This window comes from Polypterus senegalus, chromosome 8 (assembly GCF_016835505.1).
Source record: "Polypterus senegalus isolate Bchr_013 chromosome 8, ASM1683550v1, whole genome shotgun sequence".
Lineage (NCBI taxonomy): Eukaryota > Metazoa > Chordata > Cladistia > Polypteriformes > Polypteridae > Polypterus > Polypterus senegalus.
The window spans coordinates 110747648-110762825 of NC_053161.1; the positions used below are offsets into that span (position 1 = coordinate 110747648).

General features: G+C 39.6%; 1 protein-coding gene across 1 annotated transcript in view; it reads right to left on the reverse strand.

Annotated features, from left to right (window-relative positions):
- miox (myo-inositol oxygenase) overlaps window positions 1–10896 on the reverse strand; it is a 29696-nt gene extending 18800 nt beyond the window's left edge. The window contains exons 1-2 of the mRNA XM_039761601.1: window positions 10786–10896; window positions 5705–5770 (exon numbers count right to left, since the gene is read on the reverse strand). Of these exons, the coding sequence (XP_039617535.1) occupies window positions 5705–5770; window positions 10786–10803 (84 nt within the window). The 5' untranslated portion in view covers window positions 10804–10896. The remainder of the gene's footprint in view (window positions 1–5704; window positions 5771–10785) is intronic.
- Between the last annotated feature and the right edge of the window lie 4282 nt (window positions 10897–15178).

Below are 15178 nucleotides of genomic sequence, written 5' to 3' on the forward strand. Positions count from 1 at the left end.
GGAGTACTAAGAGTAGGCAGTGGCTATCTGGGTGCGCGGCTGAAGAACATCTTGATAGGCAGTTGCTGGCGCTGTCTTTTCATATGCGTGAGGAGGCTTTTGTAGAGTATTGCCATCTTTGATCATATCCAAGAGTTTCACCTTCTCCTGGATAGCAAGCATCTTCCTCCGGCACTTAGTTTTATTGTCAGAAGGCTTAGAAAAAGCAGCACGTTTAGGAGCCATCGTGGGGCTTAGATAAAAGTTCTCAGAAAGCACATGCGTAGTGACGTAAGCTTGTATGAGAAAAAATCGCGATAGAGTGAAGCCGCGAAAGTCGAAGCGTGATATTGCGAGGGATCACTGTATACACTTACTGTACTTTGTTGTGAACACATACCCGCATTACTATAAAGAAAGTTCAGACTTGGTTGTCACAGTCCCAGTGAGGCATATTGCTGTTGGCATGAAGTAGTGTTTCTTGACACTCTCTTCTACTGAATAATTCTTTGGCTGAAAGTCCTCAGTGTATTGTGTCAGAGAGAGGATGTGCAGCATTGTTCATAATGGCACTCAGTTTTGTTTTAATTTGCTCCTTCACTACCACCTCTGGGGAGCCCTAGTGCATCCTGTAATTGAACCTGTCCTTTTAATTAGCTTGTTGATTCTGTGGGCCTTTTTTGAAGTGATGTTACCAGCTCAGCACACCACAGAGCAGAAAATCACACTTGGCCGTCACAGAATTATAGAAAATTTGAAGGATGTCACTTCCCACATTAAAGGAACACATTCTCCTAAGGAAAAAGAACCTGCTCTGTCCTTTCATATATAGTTTATCTGTGTTATGAGACTAGTCCAGCCTGTCATTAATGTGGACCTCCAATCACTTTTAGGACTGGATCACCTCTACATCCACTCCATGAATAGTGACTAGACATAGACGCTCTTTGGTGTGGTAAAAATCAATGACCAGTTGTTTGGTTTTGCCAATGTTAAGCTGCAGACAATTCTTTCTGCACTAGAAACAAGCTTCTCCACCTGACTCCTCTACCCTGACTCATCCCCCTTATCAATACGCCCCATAAGTGCAGAATCATCTGAAAATTTCTGCAAGTGCCATGACCTGCTGTGTTATATTTGTAGTCTGAGGTGTAGAGAGTAAAGAGAAAGGGGGCCAGGACTGTTCCTTGTGGTGCTCCACTGTTGCTCACATCCACGTCAGAAACACACTCCTTGACTCTGACAAACTGTGGCCTGCCTGTCAGATGGTTCATTACCCAGGATACCATGGGCTCCTCCACCTGCACATCTCTGAGTTATCTCTGAAGATATTTCACCACTCATCTAAAATTTCCTTAAGGAAACTTATGCGGACATAGTATGGGATTTTTGGGGAAGACGTGTTGTCTTGACACAGCCCAAGCTGAATACATTAGTATTGTAAGGAAGCTGCAGGACTAGCAGCACTCGACAGCAGGTAGGTATCGACATTGGACAGGAAATTTTTTTATTCACCCTTAATGATCCAGTTTACAAGTTGGCAGCAATCTAACTACTTGTCTGTGATCAGGAATTGGGATGGGTTTGGAGAAATCTGATGTAAAGATGCAGAGAAAATGCTCTGGGAAGAATCAAAACTGAACGGCAAGTGCTGGATGTCAGCAGCATTACCCAGTTTGCTGCTGTGCTATCCAGTTTTCTTCTTTGAATCCAGTGTTTCATAAATGACAGTGCATGTTTTGTTTTAAAGAAATATAGCAACATTATGTGGAATTTATATCAGTAACAGATTTTAATTCAGCCTTAAAAACAGACTAATGTCATTAAGATGTTTGTCCATCTGTCTACACATGGAATTTGGAACTGATAAACCAATTCCAGATATTCATTTGGAGATTGGTTGAGGAAAAAATGTAGCTTTGGAAATATTTATTTTTACTTTTAAACACAATAAATTGCTCTGTGTTTAAGAAAATTCAAAACAGCGCTATTTGTTTTATGTGTATATGAGCTTCGTGAGAAAGGTAGTGAAATAAAAACATGTTCTTGAGTTTACCAAATCCTGGATTTCCACTTCTGTTTACACTTTCCTGGGTGCTTTAAGAGCCAAATCTCTGCCTTGCTTCTTTTTGAAGCACAACATGTTGACATTTGTGTCTGGTTATGGATAATTAGCTGCCTTAACCAAATCATATTTCCTGTGAAGTAAACCCCATAAGTGTGTATTTTTTAAAGAAAGATATAGATTAGTGAGCTATTCTGCAAGATGATAAAGTTTAAATAGATGGGAAATTCTTTTTTGTTAGTTTCTTTTACTGCGGTGGATTGGCACCCTGCCCAGGATTAGTTCCTGCCTTGTGCCCTGTGTTGGCTGGGATTGGCTCCAGCAGACCCCCGTGACCCTGTGTTCGGATTCAGCGGGTTGGATAATGGATGGATGGATAGTTTCTTTTAGCTTCTCAACTTACCAATTCCAGTTATTATTATTATTATTATTATTATTATTATTTTTACAGATCTTGTCAGCATCAGGAACAAGTTGGCACCCATCTATCCCAGAGTGCCCTTACTCATACTGGGAGACTTTAGAGTCACCACCAGTCAACATACACTGCATGTCTTTGTGGTGTGAAGGCAACAATAGGATTTGGGGTGGAAGACATTGTGATTACTGTATGCCATGAACCGCACAGAGTCATTCAAAGGTGTATGGCATAAGGTAATAACAACATGGAAAGCTCCATTTTAGTGTAAGTTAAGTAAGTCAATTTTACTTACATAGCCCTTTTCAAGAACAAATGTCACAAAGTGCTCTACAAACAGTCATCATGGACATTCACACAAAAGCAAGTTAATAAAATAAATTGCATAGATGTACACAATAAACCCAGTCACATTCAAAAGCAAGGTTAAACAAAACAGACCAGGAAAAAAACATAGACATACACAGTAAAACACAGTAATTTCATAAAAGTGGATTGAAACAAATGAAAAACAAGGCAAAAAAGTATAAAATTACACAAAGGCAAGCTGGAATTAATGGGTTTTAAGTTTCTTTTTAAAAAATGTCCACAGTATCCATGGATCTCACATTTACAGGAAGAGAGGTCCACAATTTTTTAGAGGCAACCGACTCAAACACACGGCCTCCTTTATTCATAGGTCTGGTGCACGGGACAGCTAACAAATGCTGATCTGAAGAGCTTACAGACATGCATGTCATATAAGGCTGCAGTAGCTCAGCGAGTAGATAGGACTTTGACCATATAGAGCTCTAAAAGTGAAAACCAGGGTTTTAAAATAACCTCTGAATTTCCTGTGAAGTTGGGGCAAAGAAATCAGGAATGGTGTGATGGGAGCTTTATTAGATGATCTAGTCAGGAGCCTTGCAACAGCATTCTGGACTAGCTGTAGGTAATCCAATGAGGATGAATTTAACTTTGTGAACAGTGAGTTCAAGTAATCAAGCCAAGATGACACAAATGCATGCACTATCATCTCCAGCTCTGTTTGGGAAGCGATATGAATGCTCCTAAGTTGGAAGACGCAAGACAGTGTTACAAATTTGACATGACGGTCAGAGGTCAAACTCCTACATTTCTGACGGTGGATTTCACAAAAGAGGAAAGAGAGCCTAGGGCACGGGTGTCTAACTCTGGTCCTGGAGGACCGCAGTGGTTGCCGGTTTTCATTCTAACTATCTTCTCCGTTAGTGAACAGTTTTTGCTGCTAATTAACTTCTTTTGTCTTCATTTTAATTAAGTTTACTCAGACCCCTTTGTTGTTCCTTTTTCCCTTAATTAGCAGCCAAACAATAATGAGACACAAAACAAGCCACCACATGACCAGTTCACCTGTGCCCATCACACAATATCTGAAAATAAAGAAAAGTGAATTTCTCAGTAAGGCTGATCTCTCACGTCACCAAAATATTTTGACGGAGCTGTGGCAGAATGAGAGCAGCAACAAGCCATGGAATTAAATAACGAGTTTAATTAACAGCAAGAATCGGCTTCTCATTAACAAAGTGATTGGAGTGAAATTGGTTGGAGTTTACTGCCCCCGTTTTATCTGCTCATCTTTTGGCTCGTTTCACATCTCATTTCTGTTTGGCTGTCATTTAATGAAGAAATGAATCAATTGAGAGAACTGAATCCTTAAAAACAGAGCTATTAAAATGAAGGGGAAAAGAAGTTAATTAGCAGTGAAAACTAGTCACTGATTAGGAAAAGGGTTAGAATGAAAACCAGCAGCCACTGCGGCCCACCAGGCCTGGAGTTCAGCACCCCTGGCCTAGGGTATAGAGAATCTTTAGGATAAACCTGTCAGGCACACAAATTAAAAATTCAGTTTTGTCAGTATTTTGTTGCAAAAAACTCTCAGCCATTTTTTTTTTGTTTGTTTTTTAAACATTCGGTGCTGCCTTAGAAAGGCATTGAGGCTCGTAAGTCAGTGCCAGTGTGAAGTATCAAATGGGACATTTTGCAACCAACCAAAAAATAACAAAGAGCTGAGAAGTTGTGTTCCTTTGATAAGGACTAGATGATTCGGCTCAAGCCCACTGCGTCCAATCCCTTTTGCATTTTGGTTTTGACAGTTTCAAGGGCCAGTGGCACACAAGGCATGTACAATTACCACACCATGACAGTCGGATGGCCCTTTGATTTGTGGCTTGAATTATTTCTATGCAGAATTTGATCAACTTTCCCAGCCCCTAGAAACTGCTGCCAAATCATTTTGAATACATCTTTTGAGAAATCCTTTATGGGTGCTGTGATAGACTTATGTCCTTTCTTCTGCCTGTTTTACTAAGGGTGAGCAATTGCTTCCCTGACCACACCCTGAGAAAATGACATTTAGAGATTAATGGAAGTCTTGATGAGCTATCGCAAAATACTGTTAACATTTATCAAACATTTGAATTCACTTTTAACCCTAACAGCGTCTTCAAATGTTAAAATACTCAATGCTTATTTTTGCTCTGATTTTTGCCATTTTTTTTTTTTCTGCCCTTGTGTTAGATTTTTTTTTATCCTAAACCTACAAGGGTAAATCAAAAAGTAAAGGCAATTTGAAAATTGCACGGAACCGCAATGAATAAAAGCTGACTCAGTACCTCAAGTTTGCTGTGTCTTCTGGGTAGTTAAAACAGGTACAGCATAGCACGCTGCAATTGATCTAGTTGAAGCCAAAGTCAAATGAACATGGATGCCCATTTTGAACAATGCACTGCAGTAGAATTTATCTGGGCAGGAGTGAAATTCACCAAATTTACAAAAGCCTTCACAAAATCCATTAAAGTGAACCGTGACTCAAAGGACATGGTAGTGTGTAGTTGTACAGAAGTGTGTTATTTGAGAACTGTTTTGCTTTCCGTAAAGTAAGGGTGCTTTACTGAAAGCCTTTGCCATTATGAGCTTAAAGGATGACATTTAGGATGGTTTTATGGGATGTGAACAAACAATCCAGCCTAAATTCAGTGGAAAACCCATTAAAGTCAAAGGTGGGTCAAAACTGATCCAAAAGATGTGTCAAGAGATTTAAAAAAAATTAGAAGCTGTACAAATTACGGGATATTTTCTTTTTATTTTTCATATTCATTAATTTGTGGCAGTACGTTTACCCTGAATGGATAAAATTTTGTGTGGTCTTCCTGATTTCAAACACAAAAACAGGTCAGATTTGACCCAAATATGTTCCAAATTTCCCATCTGTCAGAACATACCTCAAAATTTCTGAATCCAGTTTTCTTCTCTTGTTCTGGACGATAAACATCAGAAGGGTCTGGTCCCTGTCACAGCAGCCATGTGAGAGAAAAAAAATAATATTAAAGGTGAGATCTGCTGCTCTGCAAGTGAAGCATGATATAAATATACTATCTCTCTCTAATCATATCTATAATATCTCTCTATGTCACTCACTTACAGAAAATAGATTCTGTAATGTTAATTAAGTCCACCCCAAAGTAATGCTCTACTAATTATTACCTACCTCTTCTCTCTTGGTTTATTAAGCTGAGAAATGGACTCAACTTGGCGTTACTATGCATAGCTACTCTTGCTTCAGTTGATTGCTCAAGTTCTAGTTGGCTCCTTTCCAAATGCCTCCCAATATTTTGTTTCTAATTGTACTACGTTGCAAAGTGCATTAAATGTAAAAGTACCGGTTGTCATCATTGTTGTTTCTCTCTGTCTATTTCTTGCTGCATGAAAAACATGGCTCACAGTGAACTGATTTTGATGAAGTTTGGTACATCTGTTCTTCAAGGAAATTTGTTGGGAAAGTTCCATTTTTGTTTAGATAAATAAAGTATGCTGTGTACATTTTTTAGATTTTAAAAGCTGCCTTTTAATAAGCATTCGTGAGTTGTTGTTTTTTTTTAATTGTCAATCTTAAAATACAGAGGTGTTCTGTATGACCTCAGATACTATTAACTTACTGTTCTTAATCTTCCACTCAGAGAGGTTATTTCAATTTGTGTGCTTCTTTCACACATATGATAGAAGTCAAGCAAAATGACACCTTTTATTGGCTAACTAGAAAGGCAGCTCAGGCCCCTTCTTCAGGCTCCCTTCTGCTTCATTTTGCCTGTCGAAAGTGTCATTTTGCTTGACTTCTTACCACATCCATAATGGTTAACATGGTACAACACCCTAGTATTACACACATCTGATAGCAAATTCAGATTCCCAATACAAGTTATTGAAACACCAGCGGAGTTGCAAGTGGTCCTTACTGTAGAATGTAACTGTCCACCTGCTAGTTCTAAACGCCCTCCACCTCCAACCATAACAATAATTTACAGCACTCAGCCAATTTTTGTATCATTTGAGTTCGAATTTGTTGCCTGTGAAAACTGTTTTATCTTCCACAAGCTTATTTGAGTTTGGTTTTTAATCTCAAGATATTATAAAATGTTATTACAAAAATGTATTATATGTACTGTCTTAATATACTTACATTCTATTACTGGTTATTTTGGAATATGACCCGCTGTTTCACAAATATTTAAAAATATGTTTTATATGATAAAATGAATCATAAAAATTAGAAATGCCCAAATGTTGTCCCCAAATGCACCTAATTACCTGTTAAAAGTGTTCTATTAATAATCACATAACTTTCCCTATTTAACTTTATTTTGTTCAATCTTTTTGCATTTAATGATGAAGCTTTTGATGCTGTAACTATTGTTAGACCACAACACAAAGTACTGTATATAAGCATGGAAATCCGAGGAAACAACAGAATACAAGGGTGGATGAAACACATGGAGAACACAATGATCCGATAATGAACACAATGTTGTTCTCTCTGGCCCTTACTCTACAAGTTGTTTAATGTCTGTTTGGAGGGCAGTTTCATCAACTTGCCTTATTACATTAATACATAAGTATTATGTTTCTCACCTACAATTTCTCTTTCTACACCATGGCCCTTGGAGAATTTAGTACAAGAAGATGGGGAGGAGGTGGTCCTGACTCCATTTATTCCCATCATGTGGCTACTGTTGGGATCAGTGGTGGTTCTCCTATTTCTATAAGAACACCAATCTACCATTTCCTCCAGTATCCCCTGGTGTCCACACTCCTCTGAGCTTCAGTTGCGCTTAACACTAGAATTCCTGAAGCCTATGAAAAAACTCGTAATCCTGGCCCACCTTAAATCCCTTCGCACCTCTACCTTCAGCATCTTTTGTTTTGTAAATGCGTTGATCAGCACAAGCAGCCTGCTGCCCCATCCCCTGCCTTGACGGAGCTCAGCTTGGGCAATAAATTCTCCCAGCTCAAGCCAAGGCTACTTATCTGCGTGTGAGATCTGAAGTTGTATAGGGTAAATAATACAGTACATCATTATTTGGAACACATGCATTTTATGTGTGTTCTGTGTCTTCAAAGATCTGGGTTAGTGTAAGATGAAAGGAAATGCAAGAAATGCTAAACACATACCTAAAGCAGAAACTTTATCCATGTTATACTAATAATTACGTGAAGTGTATAATGTGTGAAGACTTTAGTCCAAATATAGAATAAACAAGTGCGCTTTTATTGAAGAATATACAGTAACCAAAGAACAAAAAAGGATTTGGTTTACATGTGGCTGTCAATGAATTAAAAACTCAAGCTCAAACGTCAATCGAAAGGGAATTTACACGTATTCTTGAATGGTGCCAAGGTAAGAACTGTTGCCTTATAACCCCAAGGCCCCGAGTTTGAGACTGGGTGCTCTGTGTTTTGAGTAGTGAGGTGCTATTATTATTATTATTATTATTATTATTATTACTATAATTATTACTATAATATAATAAAAACATACTATTTATTTGAGTCTGTAACACGCAGTGTAAATTTTGACTACCTGTAAAAGTTAGCGCTTGTTTTTTTATTATTCAGTTTTATTCTCTCAGTGACATTCTCGTGGTACAACGAACTTGCCTCTTCCCCTCTGAGTTTATGGCATTTTTCTCCATTCTTTTCACAAGAGCAGCACTGTGGCTGATGCCTGCTCAGTACTATTTGTTGTGCCGGCAATCAAAGATACAATGTCCTGTGACCGCTATCAGACTGGACAAAGGCAGGGCCGTAATAACAGACAGCTTCCTCACAGCACTTTCTCCAGCTAATAGACTGCTCTGCACCACAACGCAACTCTGCTTGGCACCATAAGTAAAATTGGACCCTAACCTGCAGTTAAAGTCACTTCAGTACGCGAGCAATTTGCCAAGCTAGTGTTTAGATCTGACAGTGCCGTGCTGATGGTGTATGTGCCTAAAAAGAAGAAACCTTTGATTTCAGTCTGTAACAGCTGGAGTAAAGTTTGGGCGCATACGCAGTCAGCATGGCGCTGTCAGATCTAAACATATTCGCATATTCACCCATGCCAAGATGTCAGTTAACCTGAGGCGCATTTTAAGATGAGTGATAAGGATCCCATACAGACCTGAGGAGAATTTGCAGACACCATGCAGATGGTGACCATGTAAGGATTTAAATCCATTTATGTGGTGATAAGGCCCATGTTAAAAAAAAAAAAAAAGTAAAAAGATATCTGCGGACGAGTGGGCAAGGTGCTGAATGAAGTTGGGCTGTACAGATATGCCAGTACTGTGCAGCTTTAATCCTTTTGCTACACAAACTCCTTCTGAAGGTTTTGTGCCCCAGTCATCCTGCTAAAGCTCAGTTAAGCTTCAGATGTGTAAAAGGCTCAGACATCACATGATAGTGCGTGTGTTATTTTTTTTTTTTTTTCCCTGGGAATCATGTTGAAAGCAGTTTAAACAATTTAAGACAATTATGCCCCAAATGTACAGCAGCCTGAGATCCCAGACTGTAATCTTTATCTCAACAAGAGTCCACACCCCTAATTGCTTTGCTGTCCTGGAGACAGCTGCTCATTCCATCAAGAAAAGGCTATCATTTTAAAAAAAGGGAAAATGTATACTTTATAATTAACATGCACAGGGGGTGAGAATCTGTAAGTGTTTTCCTTGATTTGAGTCTTATCATAAAATTAGCTTTGAAATGACAAAAGTGAAGGCTTGGCTTAAATGCAGTTTATCCACATACCATCTCATATTTTCCAACAGCGCCTTTGGTTTCTAATTGACCTTTTGCCACAGACGTTAGCTGGGCCAGCTGCTTTATTGCTGATGCTTTCTTTCCTTGTGGCCAGATCTTCCCAGGGACACTCAGTACATTACTGAGGAAAAATGGATGATATGGCCGTTTATGTCTGTGTGTTATCGGTCAAAGGTAATTTCCAGGGTGCCTGTGGCTAGAAGTCGATAGATGACTCTGCAAAGTTGTTTAAAGCAACACCAAGATGTCTAGAAAAATAGTCGTCCTCATCAGGCTTTCACAAATGAGTGCACATGGCTCTCAGAGCACGCCGCTGCCTGCCAAAGAGCATTTCTCTTGTGAATGAAGCAGCTAGTACAATTTGGGCCTGTCACTATTTAATTAAAACTGTTTTCATGCTGTTTCTGTTTTTGTGCTCATTCCATTAATTACTAACTGTATTATATTCATATAAACAAACTAGCAATTTCATAAAACACCTTTCTTTAATTACAAGTAGCAGCGACTTGCTTAAGGTTATTGAAGAAGAAGCCTTGTGGGTTACAGCCCAGAGAAAACAACTCTACAAAACTACAGGCTGCAAAACTACTCTCTCAATTACGATTGTAATTAATGAGTTAACAGCCTCTGTCCCTGCAGAACACAGATTAGGTTTAATACAGTCGCTTTCTCATTGACCACTGGGGAACAATTTTAGAAAACAGGCACACAAATGAAGGAAACACTGCAAGGTTTCTCCACATTCTTACTCTGCCTGGTTTCTCTCTGGCACCTTGTCCAGAGCTGGTTCCATCCTTGCACGTCATGCTGCCAAGATAACCAAATAGCTCTCCATGACACTGAACTGGCGACAAAGGATGGACTGAAGATTTTTTTTGTACTACTTTTAAATTATTAAATCATAATGTGATATGCATATTAATTGGTTAGTGTATATTCCTTGCAATGGACTGGTATCCACCGCTACCTCTCCTGCCTTATTCTGTTCTGCTGAGAAACTACACAGTGCCGCACAGCCCCTCATCTGGATTAAGCAGAGGTCTGATAACAGATAGACAGGTGGTTTGATGGACCAGTGGCAATATGCATTCATATTTTAAGCAATTTTATTAATGTATTTAGAGTTTCTTTAATGATCACAAAGAATCCTGTGTCGAAGTTCAAATATTACAGCGTTAACTTAAAGCTTTTATAATGCTGCCTGGAATTCTAATTTATGAGAACTCACCGTTTCGATGATCTTCATTTCAATTCTGTTGTGTTGAAATATAGTAGAACCTTCCTTTTAATTTGATTTCTGTTATAAATATTTTTTTACAGATGCTACTACTATGCAGGACGACCAGCCTTTAGAAGACTGGTGGTGAAGATCAATAACTCATTTATAGCACCCGTGAAAAGAGAAAAAAACAGGACACGTGGGCTCTACATGGAGGTAAGAAGTGACCAATGGATAACACTTTAACTGGGGCCTGTTAAATTACTGCAGTTTCTTAGAATTTTCCTTCATGGTTCACCTCTTAGGAAACTGCTTACTAATTTTTTAAAATGTGAAACGTGGCCCTTAACTAAGGGAAAAACTGAAGCCAAGTTGAAAGCCAGGGCATGCTTGGGTAAAGCAGAGATTAAACTCTTCCCAACAGTGAAATCAATGTGGAAAATGGACATGTAACCCATATAGGCAGTGTGGCTAAGGTGTGAAGGTCTGTATGATGTTCATATTTCTGCCAGCATTCATATGCATTTCCTTTTGGGATTCGGGTTTTCTCTCATATCTTAAAAACATAAAGGTAAGGTTGGCTGGCTGTGCTACAGTGAGTAAGTGTGCCTTGTGCTGGACTGGCACACCACCCTGGATTGGTTTATGTGTTGCTTGTGATGCCATTTAAACAGGCTCCAACACATCATTTTTGAAATTATAATTGTTAGCTTCTGCAAATGAATGTACTATATAGATGGATGGTCATTTGTTTGGTTAATTGCTGTATTTTCTGTGATTATTTGCCCCTAGTGACAAAGCCTACTTCTTAGCTATTTCAGTGGCAGCAAAGCAAACTGTGAAGCATTACTAAATAGACCCAATTATTTCCACTTCATTAGGTTTTAATTAACACACATCTGCCTGAAAAGCTGTAAACAGGTAGAGTTTCTGCCTTCAAAACAGCTCAGAGTTTTCAGTGATACCTGGCAACTCGCTCTGTTAGAACATGATCTGCCAATTTTGTCACACACTGTGCGTTTAAGAGCCGAACACAGCGTTCAGGATGAAACCCCATCCCTGGTTCACTATGTGATCTGCCTGCGGTGTCAAACCATGACTAGTATTCTGTGGAGGCTAAAAGTGCTTTGCTAAGGTAGTTTCACAATGAAAAGTGCTATAGGTGTTCCATCAGCACCCGTCTATCTCAAAAGATAATGGTAGCGCTTTGAATAGTCTTGATCAGTCCTGTTGCTGGCAGAATCTGGAGTGGCTCAGTAACCAAATCTTGACGTGGCAGTCTCTCCCGCAGTTGCTGCAGACCAAGGCTGAATATGTATCAGAGGGCTGAGTTTGCATTGTGGAAGGAGATCTGCAAGGAAGACAGGAATAGTTCAATCAATCAGCTTTTATTCAGTCACAGATGAGTAAATGGATTAATGCTTTTCAAAGCAGCAGAGCAAATTTCACTTCTTTTTGTCGGCTCTTTTTATATTCATTTTCCTCCCTCCCCCTTACTTATGAAACAGCATCTAAGTATTTTCATTTTATATTGCGCATATCAGCCAACCGTTTCCTTTTTTTTGTGTACGTGCCAGAGGGGCCACTAAAGAAGGAAAGGTCATCTTTCCTGTGTCTAACAGACACGTTCTTAAAAAAAGGAAGTTGTCTTATGTCGGCTTACTACAACCTGTCTTATGACAGACGCCTGCCGTTATGGCAAAACAGCTTTTAACCCTTAATAGCTTGCAAGCAATTACATTTTCTTTCACAGCAGTCTCTGCTTTCTGCATTGTTTTCTTTCCTCCAGCTGTTGATTGTGCTTTTCCTCGCCCCTCTTGACTCCCTCTCAAATAGTGTTTCGCCAGACACCACAGCCATTGGCAAGATGTTCCCAGCTCATGGGGTCAATGCCTGCAAGTTTCAGGTCACTTTTGCAGATATCTTTATATCTCATTGTTGGTATGCAGTCATCTTTCATTCATTTTACATGTCCTTCCTATTGCAGTCACCGTGACAAAGAAGAAGATGAATGCTCAGAGAGCTAGCCTGCTTCAATACTTGTTACTTTGTCACACCATGTGATGCAAAGCATTTACCTTAAGTAGTGAAGATGAAAGCTTTCCAGATGGTTATCCTGTCTGGCGTAAGATGTCCAGGATTCACTGCCATACAGCAGGGTACTAAGGATACATGCCTCGTACACCTTACGTTTTGTGTTCAAGGTCACATGGATGTTATCCCAAACTGTCTTGCTTAATTTGGCCATCCTACCAGCAGCCTTGGCTATTCGCTTGTCTGTTTCCTTGTCAAGCAATTCATTTTTTGTTAAACGTAGAGCCCAGGTAAGTAAAGCTGTCAGTCAATTCATGCACTACATTGTCAATGCTGATTGATGGTGGTGTTTTTTTACATTTTTTTTTTATGTTAATAGTCAGCCCCAACTCTGCAGGCATGGGAAAACTGATTCATAAGTTGTTGGAAGTCCTCTGCAGTATGCAAGACCAGTGCTGCATTATCAGCGAATAGAAATTCTCTAAGAAGGACTGTGAGAACCTTGGTCCCTGGCTCTCAGGTGTGCCAAAATAAACAGCTTTCCATCATTTCTAGTGTGTAGGCGGACACCTTTTGTACAGTGTCTGAATGTGAAGTTCAGCAGGAGCGAAAAAAAGATGCATAACAAAGTTTTTTTATGTACACGTTCTTGATCAACCCCACTCTTGGTAGTGAATGGCTCTGACGTTTCACCACCATAGAGGACCATACCCTGCATATATTCATGGAAATAGATGTTAAGCAACTGTATGGGTGGGGGTGGGGGGTCAATCTTGTTCAATAGCTGGAACAAACCTCTCCTGCTCACAAGGTCGAATACCTCAGTGAGATCAATGAAGGCAATGTATAAAGGCATCTGCTGTTCTCGGCATTTCTCTTAGAGCTGACATAGAGAGAAACTGTGGATATGTCAGCCCTGAATCTGCATTGAGATTCAGGGAAAATGTGATCAGCAAGAATTTGGAGTCGAGGCAGGACCACTCACCAAAAACTTTGATCACAGTGCTCAACAAAGAAATACCACTGTAGTGATCACCTATATTCTTATACAGAGTGACCATCTTGGCATTGCTCATATCCTGGGGCACAAGAGACACAGTAGCTCATATAGCAGTTCTAGTAGGGCTGACTTTCCACATTTGATGATCTCAGACGGTATGCCATTCTCTGAGGGTTCTTTTCCACATATTAGGACATCAATACCTTTGTTTAGCTCTTCAACCGTGGGTGGTTTTCTCTTCTAGAACAGGTGGGTTTTTGATACTGTCGAGAGCTTCTTGGGAGACAGAGTTTTCTATGGAATCTTTGTCCTTGATCACTTCCATTGTGTTTGATTTCAGATGCACAGGCTTCTTTGCTGGTTTGTCTATAGCATGCATGATTCCCTCATACATCTTTCTAATTGTACTGGTTTCTGATGCTTGCTGAATGTTATTTAACAATTTGAGGAAATAGTTATTTGCACAGTGAAGTGCAGTCTGTTGGGCCTTGCTGCAAGCTGCTTTTAGGTATTTCTGGTTTTGAAGACTTGGGTCACATTTATACCTTATCAGTGCAATGCACTTCATATTGATGGCAGGCTTACGTTAAGGGATGGTGGCCTTAAACCAGTCTGCGCTAGCATATTCTTGCCATAATTTGTGACTGTAGCAGTATGGTATTTTGAGTAGAGTTCCATCTGTCTTCTACACATTGTGTTTTGTCTTTGGATAGGGTCTTGTCAAGGTGCTTGATGAACTCTTTGTTTTGTCTGGGTAAGCAGCCTTGATGATGTTGATTCTTGGCTGAGCTTCCATTTTAGAATGGTAGAGTTTCTTCAGTTTAAGTTTTTTAAGAGTCAATCAGGGTGTGGTCAGTGTCACAGTTGGTGTTGTCAGACTCTGGTTTTGCTGACACTGCTTAGTCAGTCTTGTCTGGTAATTAACAAGTCCAGCTGATGCCAATGATTGGACATTAGATTTCTTCGGGAAGCTTTATGGGATATCTTGTTCTGAAAGCAGGTGTTTAACACACACAGGTTGGAATGACAACAGCATTCTAAAAGCCTCTGGCCACTTTCATTGAAATTCCCTAAGCTGTGGTGACCTATGATGTTTGGCCATGACCCATGGTCTGCATCCACCCTAGCACTGAAGTCTCAAAGAAGATAAGATAGATAGATAGATAGATACTTTATTAATCCCAAGGGGAAATTCACATACTCCAGCAGCAGCAAACTGATAAAAAAAACAATATTAAATTAAAGAGTGATAAAAATGCAAGTAAAACAGACAACAAGTTTGTATAATGTTAACTTTTACCCCCGCCGGGTGCAATTGAAGAGTCGCATAGTGTGGGGGAGGAACGATCTCCTCAGTCTGTCAGTGGA